This window comes from Apodemus sylvaticus, chromosome 1, assembly GCF_947179515.1.
Source record: "Apodemus sylvaticus chromosome 1, mApoSyl1.1, whole genome shotgun sequence".
Classification (NCBI taxonomy): Eukaryota; Metazoa; Chordata; class Mammalia; order Rodentia; family Muridae; genus Apodemus; species Apodemus sylvaticus.
The window spans coordinates 108,202,844-108,219,141 of NC_067472.1; the positions used below are offsets into that span (position 1 = coordinate 108,202,844).

The 16,298-nt window shown below is 38.3% G+C and overlaps 1 protein-coding gene across 1 annotated transcript in view; it reads right to left on the bottom strand.

Annotated features, from left to right (window-relative positions):
• Positions 1-5,199: 5,199 nt before the first annotated feature.
• Rsf1 (remodeling and spacing factor 1) overlaps positions 5,200-16,298 on the bottom strand; it is a 122,332-nt gene continuing 111,233 nt past the window's right edge. The window contains exons 13-16 of the mRNA XM_052158346.1: positions 15,851-16,058; positions 14,222-14,451; positions 13,101-13,289; positions 5,200-9,941 (exon numbers count right to left, since the gene is read on the bottom strand). Coding sequence (XP_052014306.1) covers positions 9,373-9,941; positions 13,101-13,289; positions 14,222-14,451; positions 15,851-16,058 — 1,196 coding nt within the window. The 3' untranslated portion in view covers positions 5,200-9,372. The remainder of the gene's footprint in view (positions 9,942-13,100; positions 13,290-14,221; positions 14,452-15,850; positions 16,059-16,298) is intronic.

Below are 16,298 nucleotides of genomic sequence, written 5' to 3' on the forward strand. Positions count from 1 at the left end.
GAAATGGAGCCCCATGTACTTTGGAGAGAACTGGCTAAAACGAATATAATAATTTCTTACCAATTTGTCTTAATCTTCAGAGTCATTTACATTGTAACAGCCCAGTGGTAAAACATTTTATACCAGGTGATCAGTGAAGAAAGGAATCTTATCTGTGAGAAGGATCCCTTCAAGCACTCCATGCCAGGCTCAGAGGAGGCAGCTAAGCCAGTGAATCAGACAACAGAGCAGCAGCAAGTACTGACATAGGAAGCTCTGAATGTTTTGCTTCTTGTATCCATCCCTGTGAATAATGGAAGTAGCAGGCACGTAGTAGACTTTCTTTTGTAGTGCTTAGCTTTTTAAAAGAATTATTTCGTCACCCATTCTCTCCTCTACTCCTTAGAGTAATTTTGTGAGGGGAGGCAGGGTAGCTGTTATGTGTATTTATAGCTAAAATTAAAGATGATCAGGAAAAGGGATTTGCTTAAGACTTCTAGCAGTTATTGTATAGCCCAGGCTGGCCTCCAACTTGTGATTCTCCTGCCTCTGTCTCCTTGAGTGTTGTTATTATAGTGACCCACCATGCCCTGATAGTTCTTCCTATCCTTTTATTGAGACTCCAGCATTTTAATGTAAACCATCACCTAGAAACCATTGACAGAGCCCTGTAAAGATAATAGATTATAAGGGTTCCTGCCTTTTGGCAACAGTAAGAGTTAGGCTTACAAACCCACTCTTACTAGATCAGAATTACTATTATTAGAACTTAGGCACATGTTCTAATGAGGTTTTAATCCTTATTATGTTCTTTATTTTTGGCCCCTATAGTAGAATAAAATTTTTTGTTTGGAAAGGTCATAGTACAACTACAGGTGCCCCACTAGAAAATAAAATGTTAAAGAGCAGATAAAATAGGCTTTCAATAGAGAATCAGAGAACCAAAGTGTGAGGGGTATTCTCTCTTGTTCTGTCAGCTTTCTGTAACAGTTTCTGATGGTGGAATTCAGATGTTGCCACAAAGCCTGTTGGCTTCTTGGAATTTCTCTTAGAAACTAGTGACATTTTTGTAAGAAATTTTAAATACAGTTTATCAGTTCCATGACCTGTTCATTTTAAACACTGAAAGCTGAGCAAGAAATAATTAGAAGACAGATTAAATGGGAACACACCCATCTTTTCCATGCTTCAAAGAAGAACATTATATAAAGAGGAATACTCAGAAGAATGGAGATCAGAGATAAAGAGAACAGAAACGAGAAAGGCCCAGAGGCAACAGGAAAGCTACCACAGACACAGACAGAGGTGTTGGTGCAGTCTTCTGGGGTCAGGTTAGAAAGATGGAAACCAGATCAGGTGGCTCTGAAATCCACAAGTTACCTGACAGGGAAGGTGGCCTACACCACACACATGTTCTGTAGGTAGGTTCGAGCTAACTTCCTGAAGGAGGGAGCTGTAGTATAAAGCTGCATATACTAAGTCACACCCTCTTAGGGTGCTTTCTCTGATTGTCATGCAAGCTTTGAGTAACCTTGAACTCATTCAGTAAGAATTACATAAGGATTTATCTCATCCAGAAGGGTCCTAACATCTAACATTTAATTTCATTAAAACAGTTTTATTGTAATTCCACCTGGACTAAATGATCACCATTTAGTGAATCAAATCTTGTTATTAAAACAAACTGTCCTCAGGTCTCTTAATCTAAGAAGAAAGTTGACCGCTATGTTCTAGCCCCATGCTTAGCTAAGACTCTTAATTGTTAGGGCTGTGGTTTGGAAAGGTGGCTTAGCACTTAAGAGCACACGCCAATCTTTCAGAGGACCAGGGCTTAAGTCCTAGCACCCACACGGTGGCTCACACCTGTCCAGTTTAGAGGAACCACTGTCCTCTTAGGACCTCCAACGACACCGTGCATGGATATCATTAAACAGGCATACCTGCAGATAAAAGTACCCATATACAAAAAGATCTTTTAAAAAGATAAAAAACAAACAAAAATGGTTAAGCCTGCCATGACACTGTCATTTCTTAGCTGATTGTTTTAAAAATCTCAAAATGCTCATAAATATTACAACAGAACAGAAACCGGCATTCATTCCATAAAGTGAGATATTGATTCACATTCTTTCTTCATCTAAATGTTAATTGGTAGTTTCAGGTTAGAATTTCAAGTACTGATGAACTCTGCTAGCTTGCTAGCTAAAACAAAACTTACACACACACACACACAGAAAAAAAAAAAAACCTTTGCCTATGCTGCTGACTTGTAGTGTAGTTGTGTCCACAGAGGGCTGTTTGGAAGAAAGGCCTGGGCTCTAATGTGTCAGTTCTCCAGAGGATAAGTAACAAAAACCAAGAATAGTGCTCCAGTGTATGTTTATACCTAGTTGACAGGAAGCCTTAAAAACTATTTTGAGGAAGTTGATCTACTTACAAAGTTGCTTTCTAGATCATAAAATAACAGTCTATTCCTGGGTGATACAGAACATCTTAACCTTTTATAAACCAGTTATTAAAAATTCTGAGCTTAGCTGGGTGGTGGTGGCACATGCCTTTAATCCCAGCACTTGGGAGGCAGAGGCAGGCAGATTTCTGAGTTCGAGGCCAGCCTGGTCTACAGAGTGAGTTCCAGAACAGCCAGGACTACACAGAGAAACCCTGTCTGGAAAAAACAAACAAAAAACCAAACCAAACCAAACAAACAAAAATTCTGAGCTTTCTATAATGCCACAAAATGTAACATAAACTATGTTTTCAAACACAATGCTAAGTACATCAACTTATTTAAACTTTTTATTATGACAATTAACATATATTAAGTGAAAGAAATGACAAGTATTATAATAAAACATTTTGAAAAAAAAGTTACACAGTTAGGCCAATAGCTATAAAATGGCTTAGGCCTGGTTTATTACACTGAGAATTCTGATCAGACTGTAATGCGACATTCAACATTTCATTAACGAAAATATTGGCACCAGCCACAACATATTTTGGTTGTCACAAGAAATATTATATTTAAACAACTATGAACTATAGTTCTAACACTCCTGAAGCTTGAAGCTCTCAGGACCTGCCAGACTCTGCATACACAAACTTCACTTGTGTTCTCAGTCACCTTTGCAGGTCTTCGTGCACCTCCTTGACATGTGCACTACTACATTATTCTGTGACAGCGCACTCCAACTTCTCTCTGACTAACAGCATGATCCTAATTACCTCCAGAGTTACTCTGATTGCTAGTCTTAGAGCTTCTGCTTCAGCTCTCAGCTAAAAACAATAGTTGGAGAACTATTCCAGCAATATTTTTCTTTTATGCATAGGGAAAATAAAGTATTCCAAATAAACACATCTTAAAATCCAAGACATGTTCTGATTAGGTGCTTCCTGGAACTTAGTTACTGCTTTAAAATCGAAGTGAGATTCTAAAATAAGACAATTTACAAACCCTTAGCTGGAATTTATACTCTTTACATTGAAACTCATTGTCCCTAAGCTTCTCAATGGATAAAAATAGCAAAGAAAATTATGTCCCAAATTAGTTGTCAGCAGATGAAGTTTACTTAGAAATTGACACATTTAGATGAATTTAATTTCTTATAAGAATATAGTTGTACTATCCAGGTAGTAAATCAGAATGGTGGTAGTAAATCAGATTGGGGGGGGGGGGGGAGAGTACTGCATTTAAAAAGGTGTGGCTATAGCATGGGAAAATGTGCCAGTAGTTCTCATAGATTACAAAATTACTTACCAAATAAGGAGGGATAGAAAATTTAATGTGATTTCCTTTCCTGCCAAGTTTCAGCAAGTTATTTGTGTAGAGTTAGATAAGTCTACAGAATAGTCAACAATTCTAGTTTTTCCTTCTCTTACACATAAGAAACTAGTCCTGCCCCATTCCCATCTCCATCACAACATAGGACATCCCTTCTTAAAGTGCACATGAAACCCAGTGGGGGTTTTGGGCAAGGTACTATCCAGACACTCTCACCAAGAAGCTACTTTGGTAAGAGAACAAAGCACAGCAATATCAGTAACACCCTAGACAGCACCACAAAGTCATGCATGGAAAGAATAATGCTGCTGGTTGCCAGGGTCTGCATGTTAAGTTATACTGATCCCGAAGATGCATTTAACTAATAGGAACTATCTCTGTGTGTGTGTGTGTGTGTGTGTGTGCATGTGCATGTGTGTGGTTATTGACATGCACCAACTTTTGCTAAAGGGCAATATAACGTAAAAGACCATGGCACAAGGTTTTAAACAATTCAAGGTTTAATTACATAATGCTCCCATAGATGTTCTAGCATAAACACAACTGTAAAAATCTACATCCTATTTCAGGGTATTTCCCTACCTCCCATCCCTTAAAAGCTGTACAGTTATAAAAAAAATGTAACTCTCAAGCAAAATAAACTTTTTTTTTCTTTCTTGCAACGTACAAAATAAATTAAATTATTTAGAAGTTCTTGAGCCATTAATTTCCACATGGCCATGTTCTAGCTGTCCATAAACATAACATGCAGGCTCCTGGCCTATGACCAGGATGCAATAAATACAGATCAAACAAACCCCAAATGCTTAAGTTAGACTCCTTCTGAAACTGATGAAAGTCAAGAAAATATATAGTTTAAACAGGATCATTCTCATAATCATCCAGTGGCAAAAAAAACAGGGAGGTTATTCAGTCCTTTGCACATTTTCTAAACTTGTGCCAGTTTTGGAAAAAAAAAAACCTCATTCAAAATATCTAGAGCTTAACAAATCCCTACTCATGTGGTAATTTGTTACATTCTATCACATATCTTGCATATGAGATAGATGTATCTAAAACATTATCAAGATAAGACCACCTCCATGAACTGAAACCCCTATGGTGAGTGTGCCAGAACAGTCTCCTAGAGCAAAGTGGTGTGAATGTGAGCTAGGGTAGGGGCTGTGGACATGACCAGGAGTGGGGAACTGCAGGGACATCTGTTCTAATCCATTTCTGAGGGTCTGTATGAGCAACAAGGGCTGAGCGTACAATCGAACGCGGTTCAATACCAAAGCTTCCTTAGTTTGGCTCATGACTGTTTACACAGGAATGACTTGTCTTCGGTGTTATACAGCCAGTATCCAGTAAACATCGGCACTCAAAAAGTCATCTCATTTAAGTTGGAGCAAAATATTTGGAAATTAAGTGGAAACATAACAACAATCCAGTCTAAAACTGGATGATAGCGAAGATTTTTTATTTCAGGATCAGAATAAAAACAGTGAGGAAATAAGACAGCGGCTTTACTTGCCACTTCCAGGATCTCTCTGGGAATGGCTGATAAAATAGGAATGACTTTTGTTCTGAAAGTTCACTAATGGATAATAACAACAGACAAGGACTATGTAGATTACAGCATACATGTGGTCTTGGCATTATCTGCTTCTTAAGAGAACCAGAAATGTCTTGAAAATGTCAAACCATCAAGAAAAACTATTTTTTCTTTAAACCTTCTATAGTTGAATCATATTCATAATTTCGTCACAATTATTTGCCTTTTACATTTAGTAACTCAGTTCATGATGAATTTCAGCATTCTAGTGGTTATCCAGAATGTATGTACACATTTCCTCATAAGAAAAACTGTTGAGCATCTGTTCTAAAGCTAAGACACCACCCTGAACTAAAGACCTGCTCCACTGTGGCAGCTGGCAGTGGAGTCACAGTATTTTCTGAGATTACAGATCTGTTCAGTGTTTTCTACCTTCTGGTAGAAGAACTAGTGCGGGCTAACACCTCATGCCTACCAATGAGGCTAGAAGGGTATTCTTGTCACAAAGGGAACTCCACTCACCCCTCTTTAAAACTACTGACACATTCTCCATCATTTAACTCTAAGTGTCCACATTTTTCTTAATATATGCACTTTGCTTCAATGTTTATTACGTAGGATAAGTCCTATCAACTAGAAAGTGAAAGGTAATAACATCCTTTTAAAAATCTTTTTCCCCTCAACAATTTCATTAGTATCTGAAGTTTTTGGTTCTTTGGCAGATCACTTTTTAAAAAATGAGTAACCAGTAAACATGAATTCATTTTAATGTGACTTTTTATCCTTTCAATCTGCAACCTTGACCAATTGGAAAAAGATGTTAAGGAAATAACCTCAGTGTGTCATGTGTATTGTTGAAAACACATGACTTTGCAGTAATATTCTACAATAAACACGTTATCATCACACATGCACAAACGAGTCTGAGTCATTTTCATACACTATTTCAATTCTAAGTTCTGGAACTGTAAAAATCTGGCTAGCTCTCAAACTTTACTGAAGTCGCAAACTGAACACTTTGAATACTACACTGTATCTATCCTTAATGTGTATGCTGGAGACTAGGAGTCTGACTCTGGGAGCCCTTTCATACAAGCTCAACATTTGTATTCCAAAAGGTAGGAGGGGACCACTAAAGTTATTAAAGGGAAAAATTCTAAAGATTATTATAAATCGGAATCTACCAAGGATTGAAGATAGTCTACATGCCTGTTTTCCTTTCCATCCTCCAGTTCTTAATGGTCTTATCAGAATTTTTGATACAGAACATTTATTTTGACAGCAGCAACAGAAACCTCATTGGGAACATCCTCCAAGAGGATTTGCGAGACTCCGAGGGACTGAATCTGAACATTAAGCAGAGCAAGAGTTCTAGCCCAGCGTTAGAACACTTACCCAGTATGCATGAGGCCCGGATTCAGTCTCCAGCACGAACAGAAACAACAAAAAGCCACGCAGAAGTAGCTGGATCCTAAGAATTGGTATATATTAGCTGCCTGGATTACTCTATAGCCAGTTGGTCTAATGAGAATGTAAAGTTAGAAGGGAGACACTCATTATGAAGTTGACACTCAAGTTTAATAAAAATCAGGTAGCACAAGTGGTTTTGAAACCCAAGTCAGTGGGATATTTGTTAAATGGAATACTCAGTTTTTACTATAAAAATTAGCATGGGTTTTCCATAGCAGGGTAAGAAGTTACTTCACATTCTCTACATGCTGTTGAGTTAGCTACCCATTTACTACTTCTAATCATCTGTGTAAATGATGAATAGAATTGATAGGTGGATGCAAGAGCTGGTGTGTGCAGAGGTAGAGACAGGTACATAGGAGATTTTCTACACCACAGTGCTTTACCTGGTTGCAGGACTGAAACCTTCTGAGACCGCATAGCAAGAACCACTTACCACACAGTAGTAGGAATCCTTCTGCCCATCTGTTCTAGACAGTGAGAAACTTTATTCTTAGTTGATTTTCAAGTAACACAACAGCTAGAAACAAAGTTATGCAAGTACCTGTGGTTCCTTTTAGTCCTTCACTGCCTGTGAATGTAAGCCTGCCCTGTCCTTCTAGCACAACACTATTTATGATGAAGCCACAGCTGGCTCGGCTCTGCAGCAGCATCCTTGTTTTCTTAGGTGCTTCCATTGTTTTATTGTTACACAAATATAAGCTCACAGCTACAATCAAAGCAAACATTAACTCTCAAGTTCTATGGAACTAAAGTGAAACCAAAATCAAAATCAAATAACTGAAAAAATCGGCACTAAAATTTAAAGGCCAGGAGATCAAATTTAAGAGTGTATCTGTCAAGGAACAGAAAATAGGAGCACAAAGTGTCCAGAGGTTTTTATGACATAAGTCTAATGCCAGCTTTCAATAAAAAAAAAAAAAGTGGTTTACTGTACATTGACTACATATAATGCTTAATCTGAGAAGAAAAGTGAAATTCCTTGAGCCAGCAGCAGATACAGCATGTCTATTGCCGGCAACAGACAACACTGGAACAGAAAACCCGAACATCAGGGCCAAAGCACACACTGAAGCAATGCTGAAGGCTTCAGGATGTGCCAAGCAAGGCGAATTCACAAATACTACAGCTGTACAGGGTTAGGGCTGTGCCTGAAACTTCACAACTGTAACAGAAACTAAGATAAAAGTTCATATTTTAGTGTCAGCTATGTTACATTGATTTAAAAACCGCCTATTCTTGAAGCAAAGGGCTTATCCTTAAAGTGTTGAGATGTTTAAAATGGAAATTATACTTATTAAGTATATCAGCGGTTCTCATTCAATTCTGTTGGTTGTGTGACTATTAATGGATTTTAATAGAAGTATATAATGGCCAAAGGCCAAAATTACATTCAAACCCTGCTAATATATCCAGGCATATAGAAAATTCCAACACACACACACACAGAGATCATACAAATCACACACACACACACACACACACATCATACAAATCACACACTATACACATGCTTAAACTCAAAACTAAAAACCTCCCAAAGGAACTGCTTTGTTTGTAGACTTCAATTTGAAGTAGATAGTAAGGGTAAGAATAAACCAGTTAAAATTCACCTGAAAATCCCTTCTCAGTCTTCAAATGTGCTAAAATACACAGCTTAGCATCTCCATGTTATATTTAGATGTATTATATTCAAAATGGCATCTCAGATGGTGAACACCATGTGGCCTGAAGAGTTAACACTACTGGCAAGTTTATAGTGTACTTGGATCTTAGGGGAAGACCACTCAGCTCACTAACTGGCCACCTGGTCCAGTATGTAGAGGCCATCTAATATTAATGTCCTAATAGCTTAAAAGCTATTGAAAAGATTCTGTTAGCACAATCTGGCTGTCAAAGCTTCATCATACATTTTACTATACAAATACTTTCCAGATGATTTATATATATATAAAACAAGAAACTTTGCTATAACAGAAACTTAGGTTAAAGTGTTTTTATGATGGTGCTTCCAGGATCTCTTTTTTTAAAGTGTGGTAACTCCAATAGTAAACCAAGTGATGTCACAAAAGCTATTACTAAGTGATGTACGTGTGATGTTATCTACAATACTCAAACTGCAACAGTACAGACATGAACTTTTAAACACTCCGTTAATCATCATCTATGCCATGAATGTTTAAATATAATATATATTTAATATGAAAAGCTAAAGCACAAGTGCTTTCTCCCACCCTAAATTCTGTTTTGGGCCCTCACAGATTTGGAATGCATTCGTATCCACCCTTTTCACAAAGTCAGGAGAGCTCAGTAAATATAAAGTCAAAAATATACAAATCTTTGTTGTTATAATAAGATTTTTCCCCATGAATGAAATTACCAAGGACCATGAACTTGGAAAAAGAAAATCAAAAGGAATTTACAGCAATTATTAATCTTCAAAGTTCAAAACTGGTTACTTCCCAGAAAGACTTCAAGATTTGTTGAAATTTTTCTTCTAAAAAGTCATTCTGTAGTGGAGTTTTCTAGGAAAAATTAAACAGCTTTACTAACTGGCCCGCTGGTGTGAGAGCTACCGTGGAATAAATTAGCACAAAAATGGAAAGAAGTCTTATAACTGTTCACTGTTACAGACATAATCAACAAGGTCAGTTACTCGCAAAAGCTCATCTTCATCTTCTTCTGGTGCCCCCACCTCCTGTCCACCACTTGTCCCATTGGGGGCTAGACTTGCACTGGCTGTGCCATTGTCCTTGGGGGTCTGGGACTTTTCAGTTGCTTTGCCCATCAAGTTCTCAATGGCCTTGCCAGGGCTCTGTCCATTGGTGGAAGGCAAGTCTACCAGGCTGTAGTCCAATGGGCTCCCGACTTTGCCCACGTTTTCAAAGTCCTCTTCCTCCTCGCTCTCTATCCGGTACGGCTTCTTGCTGCTCTCTGGCTCCGAGGGCAGGACACTGGGCTGGTTGTCCCGGGCAGGCTGGTCCGCATCTGCATGAACATTGTCACAGCTCTCCTCATCAGTTTCAATCCGGTGTAGCCGCTTTCGGGATGGTTTGCCTTCCTCTTCATCATCCTCATCTGCTTCTGAATATTCATCTGTGCTTCGGCCCCGTTTTCGAACAGATCGCTTTGATTCTTTTGTTAGCTCATCATCTTCAGAGTTCTTAGACATATAGCTCTCTAGAATAAACAAACATTTTAGCTGTTGGCACAGGTAACAAACATTTAAGTACTCCTTTTTTTCCTTTATCTACCCTACCCTCTGCTCTTTTGAAAATATTGCTCTGTCATAAATGGACTGATATGATAGATAGACTTCTAACTCCCTCCACCATCCATAACAATGTTTAGTGAGATCTATTGTGTATTTAACTTCTGATTTAGGGAACAGTAGGTTTCTTGGAGAAGTGAAAGAAGAAGAGGGGCATCTGATGGTTCTTGAACTAGGGGAAAAGTTAGCCACAAAGTGGGAAACTCCTTCCCTTAGTTCTAAAATTGGGGAGTCATATAAATGTATTAATAAAGAAAGAGTAAAACTGAATGAAGGTGATACACACCTATAATCCCCATCCTTGGGAAGTATAGGAAGATCAAAAGTTCAAGGCTAGCCTGGGTTATATGAAATCCTTTTCAAAACACCAAAACCCAAAAGCAAATGTCTGGGCATCACTCTGTACTCCACACAACCTTTGAGGATAGTGACCTCCTCTGATAAACTGAACTGTGAATGTCTTGCTGTGTTTTGGGGCTACATATACATTTACAAACTGACAAGGCTCCTGGTTTAGGCCAGCTAAATTCCAGATTATTCTTCAACATGTTTGTTTGGATATCTAAAGAGGCATCTTAAATCTAATGTGAACAGAAAAGCTCCTAAAGGCTGTATGCCAATTTTGTTCTTGAAGCTGCTCAGTTCTCCTTGATTTCTCGCTCATCATATCAGTAAATGCTTTTGCTCTAAAAACAAAGCTGACCTTGGAAAGCCAGAAATGGCTTAGCAGGTAAGAGCACATGCTGCTCTTGACAAAGACCAGAGTTCAGTTCCCAGCACCCATTTCAGAGGAATGATGACCACACATAATTCCAGGTCCAGGGGATCTGTTACCCTCTGGCATTCACAGACACTAGGCATCCATGTAGTGACACACACACACACACACACACACACACACACACACAAACACACAAAATAAAACTAATTCTTAAAGTACAAACTATCCACAACTTGATTTTTACTCTCACAGTATGGATGTAGATCTACCCCCAACATCTCATCCTGGGACTACTAGTCTTCAAACTGACTTGTTCTCCCTCTTCAATTTATTGGTATTATAAGTACTCTATTATACGTACTCTAGCAAACTAGAACCCACATGAGATCATACTACTCCACTGCACTTCCCACAGCACACAAAGCAAATCCATAATCCGTACAATGTCCTAGTCTCTTAATAGACACTAGTCATGTGGTAAATTTAAATTAATTAAAATTAAACAGCATTTAGTTCCATGCTCAAGCCAGCTAAATTTGAAGTGTTCCAAAGCCACATGAGGATAGTAGTACTGAATTAATCAGCGCTAATACAGAATATTCTAACTATTGTAGAAAATAAGCTAGACAGGTCTGAGATGATCTGAGATTACCATTTATTTATTTATTAAGTCAGGAGAGACCTCATATTCTATCAGAACTACTAAAGAAGGCAGCCCATAGACAATATGTAAACAAACTGACATGATAATCTTCCAATGAACCATGATCTGCCACACTGTTTATGTCAGCAGGTACATTGTAGTTTGCTGACATCTTCAGGACACACTCAGTTTTAACCACCCTGACTTTCCTTCTGTTCCCTGATTATGCTGGGTGCAGTCAGCTCAGGCTGAGGCAGGCATTCCGTTAGTCGGTGTCACTCTTCCTTCAGAGAATGAGAGAATGCTTACCCAGTGTTTCTTTCAGATCTTAAATGTCACACCTATGTGATGGTGTGTATGAAAGAGTATGTATGAACGTGTGGGGGAGGGGAGAGCATGTGTTGCAAATATGTGCTTGTATGTATTTAGAACCCAATCCCCAACCTAGAACCTCATGTGTGCTAGGAAAATATTTTACCGGAAATTCCAAACTTTGCTCCCTAAATGTTGTCTTTCTCAATGAAGAAACCGGAAATTGGAAGGGCATTTTTGTAATCCTCTCTTCTCCGTCTACTAGCTTACAGTCTAACATTCGTTTTATCAACTTTCCATCTCCCTACATGGGGGCTATTCTGTTCTGTCCTGTTCCTAGTGCTTACACCAAGGTCTTGTCCCATAAATACTGACATTTAATGGCTGGATTAATGTTTTTTCTTTATGACATATGAAGATACTCAAAGGAAAATTTACCTTTGGTCTCCTATAGCCACATATTTTTTTCCTGTTCTCATACTTTCAAACATTTCATGTTTAACTTATAAAAGCAATATTCAAAGAAGATCATAAACAATGATAGATTATACTTAAACAGAGACAGCAACTTAGAGAGAGCTCTGAATTAACAATGAGATGGGTATCATAAATTCCTACTAAAAGTTTTTAAAGATTTGCCTTACTTTTATATGTATGTATGTGTGTCTGTATATGCCAGTGTTTACAGATATCAGAAGGCATCAGAGTTTCTGAAATTGAAGTTATGTGTGGCTGTGAGCTGCCTACTGTGGGTGTTAGGAACTGAACCTCAGTCCTCTGGAAGAACAAGAAATTCCCTTAACCACTGAGCAACCTCTCCAGCCCCTACAAATGAATTTGGGGAGAGAGGTATTTGAGACAGAATTTTTTTGTGTAGCCTTAACTCTCCTGGCATTCACTCTATAGACTAGACTGGTCTTGAACTCAAGATATCCACCTGTCTCTGCCTCGCAAGTGCTAGGATTAAAGGCACACACCACTACTACCTGGCTATGACTGTTTTAAAACTTTTCTACACGCCTGGTATAGTACAACTCAAGCCATTACATAAGACAGATCTCAGTTGGAATTCATACTGGAAGTACAGAAGGACAATAGAGAATCTGGTTTGAAACTGGTTAACTACTCAGTACTTAGGAAGTTATTTCAAAGTGGAACAAAAGGATCAGAATAAATCATAATATATTAAGAACATAATACAGTGGAGTCTTTAAAAATTAACATCCTATTGAGTCGTTTATTTCAATTATGAATAATAAACAGAAAAAAACCTGAGTTATCTTAATGACAATAGTGATTGTATGCATTTTAAAATAAAGCTTGAGTAACTTTTCTTTCCATGCAGTGTCTATTTCTGCCACACCCTGCTCCCATACACAGGGCACCACTTACCTTCACTCTCTGAGCTGGAAAGTCTACGCTTGTGAACTCGCCTGATTTCTTTACCACGCCGCAGACTTTTCTGGGAACCATCACTTTCTGAATCTTCTTTGTAGTTAATTTGTCTTTTCTGGTTCCTTCTTGATCGCCTTCGCCGGGTCTCTACAAAATCATCACTAAAATCATCGCTAAAGTCACTTTCTGTTTAAAAAAAAAAAAAAGGAGGGAAATAAAAAAATTACAAAATTTAAATCCATTGATAGAAGTGTTCTTAGGTGAGGATATAAAAATATAAGGTTACTAGAATTTAATTGTAAAAATGTAGTTGATTAAGGTATATAAATCTTATTTTCTTTTAAAATAAAATTCAGAGCCAGGCGATGGTGGTGCATGTTTAATTCCAGCATTTGGGAGGCAGAGACAGATGGTCAGTAGGGGTCTGGGTCTTTTCCCTTTCCCCCCTCCCTCCCTCCTTCCCAACTGCTAGGATTATAGACATGAGCCAAAACATCCAGACCTAAAGCCTGCTTTAAAAATAAATGTATTTGGGGATGGAAAAATGGATCACCAGTTAAGAGCACTGGCTGTTCTTCCAGAGGACTGGGTCAAATTCCCAGCACCCACATGGCAGTTCACAATTGTCTGTAACTCAAGTTGCAGGGGATCTGATACCTTCACAAAGATACAACATTAATGCACAGAAAAAAAAAACATTTAAAAAAGAAAGTATTTTTATGATTCATTATCAGTCAATGTTTGAGTATGTACTGGAAACCACGTCAAATCTCAGGAATAAATGTTGTGAGTAGAAAAGCTAAGAAATCCTGCTGTGTGTTGGGTTAACTGTTTACTCATTTTCCAACATCTCAAAATATTCTCAGAAATATGTGGCACCAGAAGGATTTATCACAATTTATAATTCTAAAAGAGTTTGGCAGGCACGAAGGGAACATGTTAATTGATGTGACTTTCCTCAGAGTACTCTGTATGAAAAAGCCACTAGACAGTCCTAAGGAAGGATCTCAGTGTCTCATCAGGACACATGTCACAGTTGAATAATTCTAACACCTTGTGACTCAGGAAGTCATAGGAAGTAACTGAGTTGCTCTGATATAGACTGAAGGCATTTTTACCAGAGTCTCTGCTATTCTCCTCAGACTCTTCCTCCTCCTCCTCCTCGTCGTCATCGGAGTACTTCTTCTTTGGGGTCTTTCTCCGCAAACGCCTGCTTTGCCTCATCGGCCGAGAAGGATGCCGCCTTAGTCTTCGGCTGCAGAAGTCAGTGTCGCTGTCCTCATTGGACGGCGGCTCTTCTTCACTTTCATCTGGGTTTTCATCAGACACAACAAACTCATCCTGAGATCTGTCCAGGAAAAGCCAGATACATGATCACATCATGATGCTGCACTTAGTGTTTGTTTTGTTTATAACCAGTTTTTCAAAGTTCCAAACACACTGTAAAGAATCCAGTAAAACATTAAGTAAATTTGAAGATATATTTGGAAAATTATGTCAACTCTGCCTATAAAATTAATGTCCTACCATCTATCCCTCTCATTGTAGAAGCTGTGAAAGTAAATGCTAAAATTCACACATGAATTACACTGACCTCTTTGGGTACATCTTAAATCCAACACATTTGAAAAGGCTCATTATTTCTCAACTTACTACTCTTCTTCTGTCAGCCAGCCTGATATTTTTAATACAAAACTCTGACTTCTTATATGAGGAGAAATAGAGTACTCATGCCTGTATACTCAGAGGACAACTTGCAGAGTTCTGGTTCTGTCCTTCCATCTTTACATAGCTTCTAAAGAAAAGCTTGCCAGGCTTGGGTAGCGGACACTGCTCAGCTATCTAGGCTGGCACTGAGAAGCATTCACCCTGCCAGTAACTTTAGCCAGAAACTTAGATGTAATGCTGGGTTTTCCCTTTCTTCTCCTGCCTCAACCCTTTGGGTATTTTTTTAAATCCATTTTCAGGACAAAGTTCAAAATTATATGCATGACAAAAGAAGAGAAAAAAAGAAAAACCCACTCAGTTTTTTGTTCTTTTTTTTTTTTATGTCCTAGTTGTAATGCTCTACCAGAGCATTTTCTATTTCATCCACATATTCTTGCTTTTCTCAGAGTTTCTTAACTATGCCTTGACATTTGAACATGTGGTTTCTCTGCTTCTGTTGCTTTCTTATCTCACACTGTCTCTAATTCTAAATTCACAAGGCTGCCCAAAATACCATTCTAAACATGTCAATTCTAACTTCTTCTTGTGTGGTTGCTCTGACCAACTATCTTCTGAATCCTAATTCTATCTGTTACAGAGGTTTTGCATATTTATTTATTATACTACATCTATTAACAAACCAAAAGGAGAAACTCCACAATACTGTTTATACTTATCTGTATAAATGGAAATAATACTAATTGGATTAGTTATCCCTTATCCAACCTCTAGAGAGCACCAGAGAGAGGACAATAACTACCTTATAATTTCCCATACTTGATTAAAAACTACTGATGAACTTACTTGGTAGAAGGTTGTATAGAGAAAGCTTTCAATAAATGAAACTTCAATTTCAGTTAATCAAATTTAAATATTAAACTAGTATAAACATAGCTTTAATTTTAACCTAAAAATGAATAAAAATCAATGATCTCAAATTTGCTTTAAATATCCTGCAACTCCATGCAGCTGAAGAAAAGCCACAGAGCCAAGGCTCTCCGAGGACACGGCACTCTGTACGCTGGCCCCTAGGCACATACCCGTCACTGATCTTGAATTCATCCTCACTCTCTTCTTCATCTAGGTTGCTATCACTATCAAGATCATTAAGTCGCCGGCGTTTCTTCCTGCGAGCAGCAGCTGCCCTTTGGGGTCGTTTATTTTCCTTCCTTTCTTCATCCAAAATAGTAGAAATGTCTTTCCCACGGTGACCTGTGATGGTGGAGATATCTTTTCCTCGGCCAACTCCTGAAAGGAAGAGGTAACTGCATGTTTATTGAGCCCCCCCCCATAACTTTTCAGAGCAGCAGCTGATCCTTTGCTTAATTTATCTTAGGACTATGCATGCTCCTTACAACATGATAGCGCTCTAAAGAAAGGACTGATGTGCCTATCTTACTATGTCCAAGTTCACAGGGCAGAGACTCCTAGTTACATCTGACTTGCTGCACCACCAAGTGATGCCCCCCTCAACCCCATCTTCTCTCG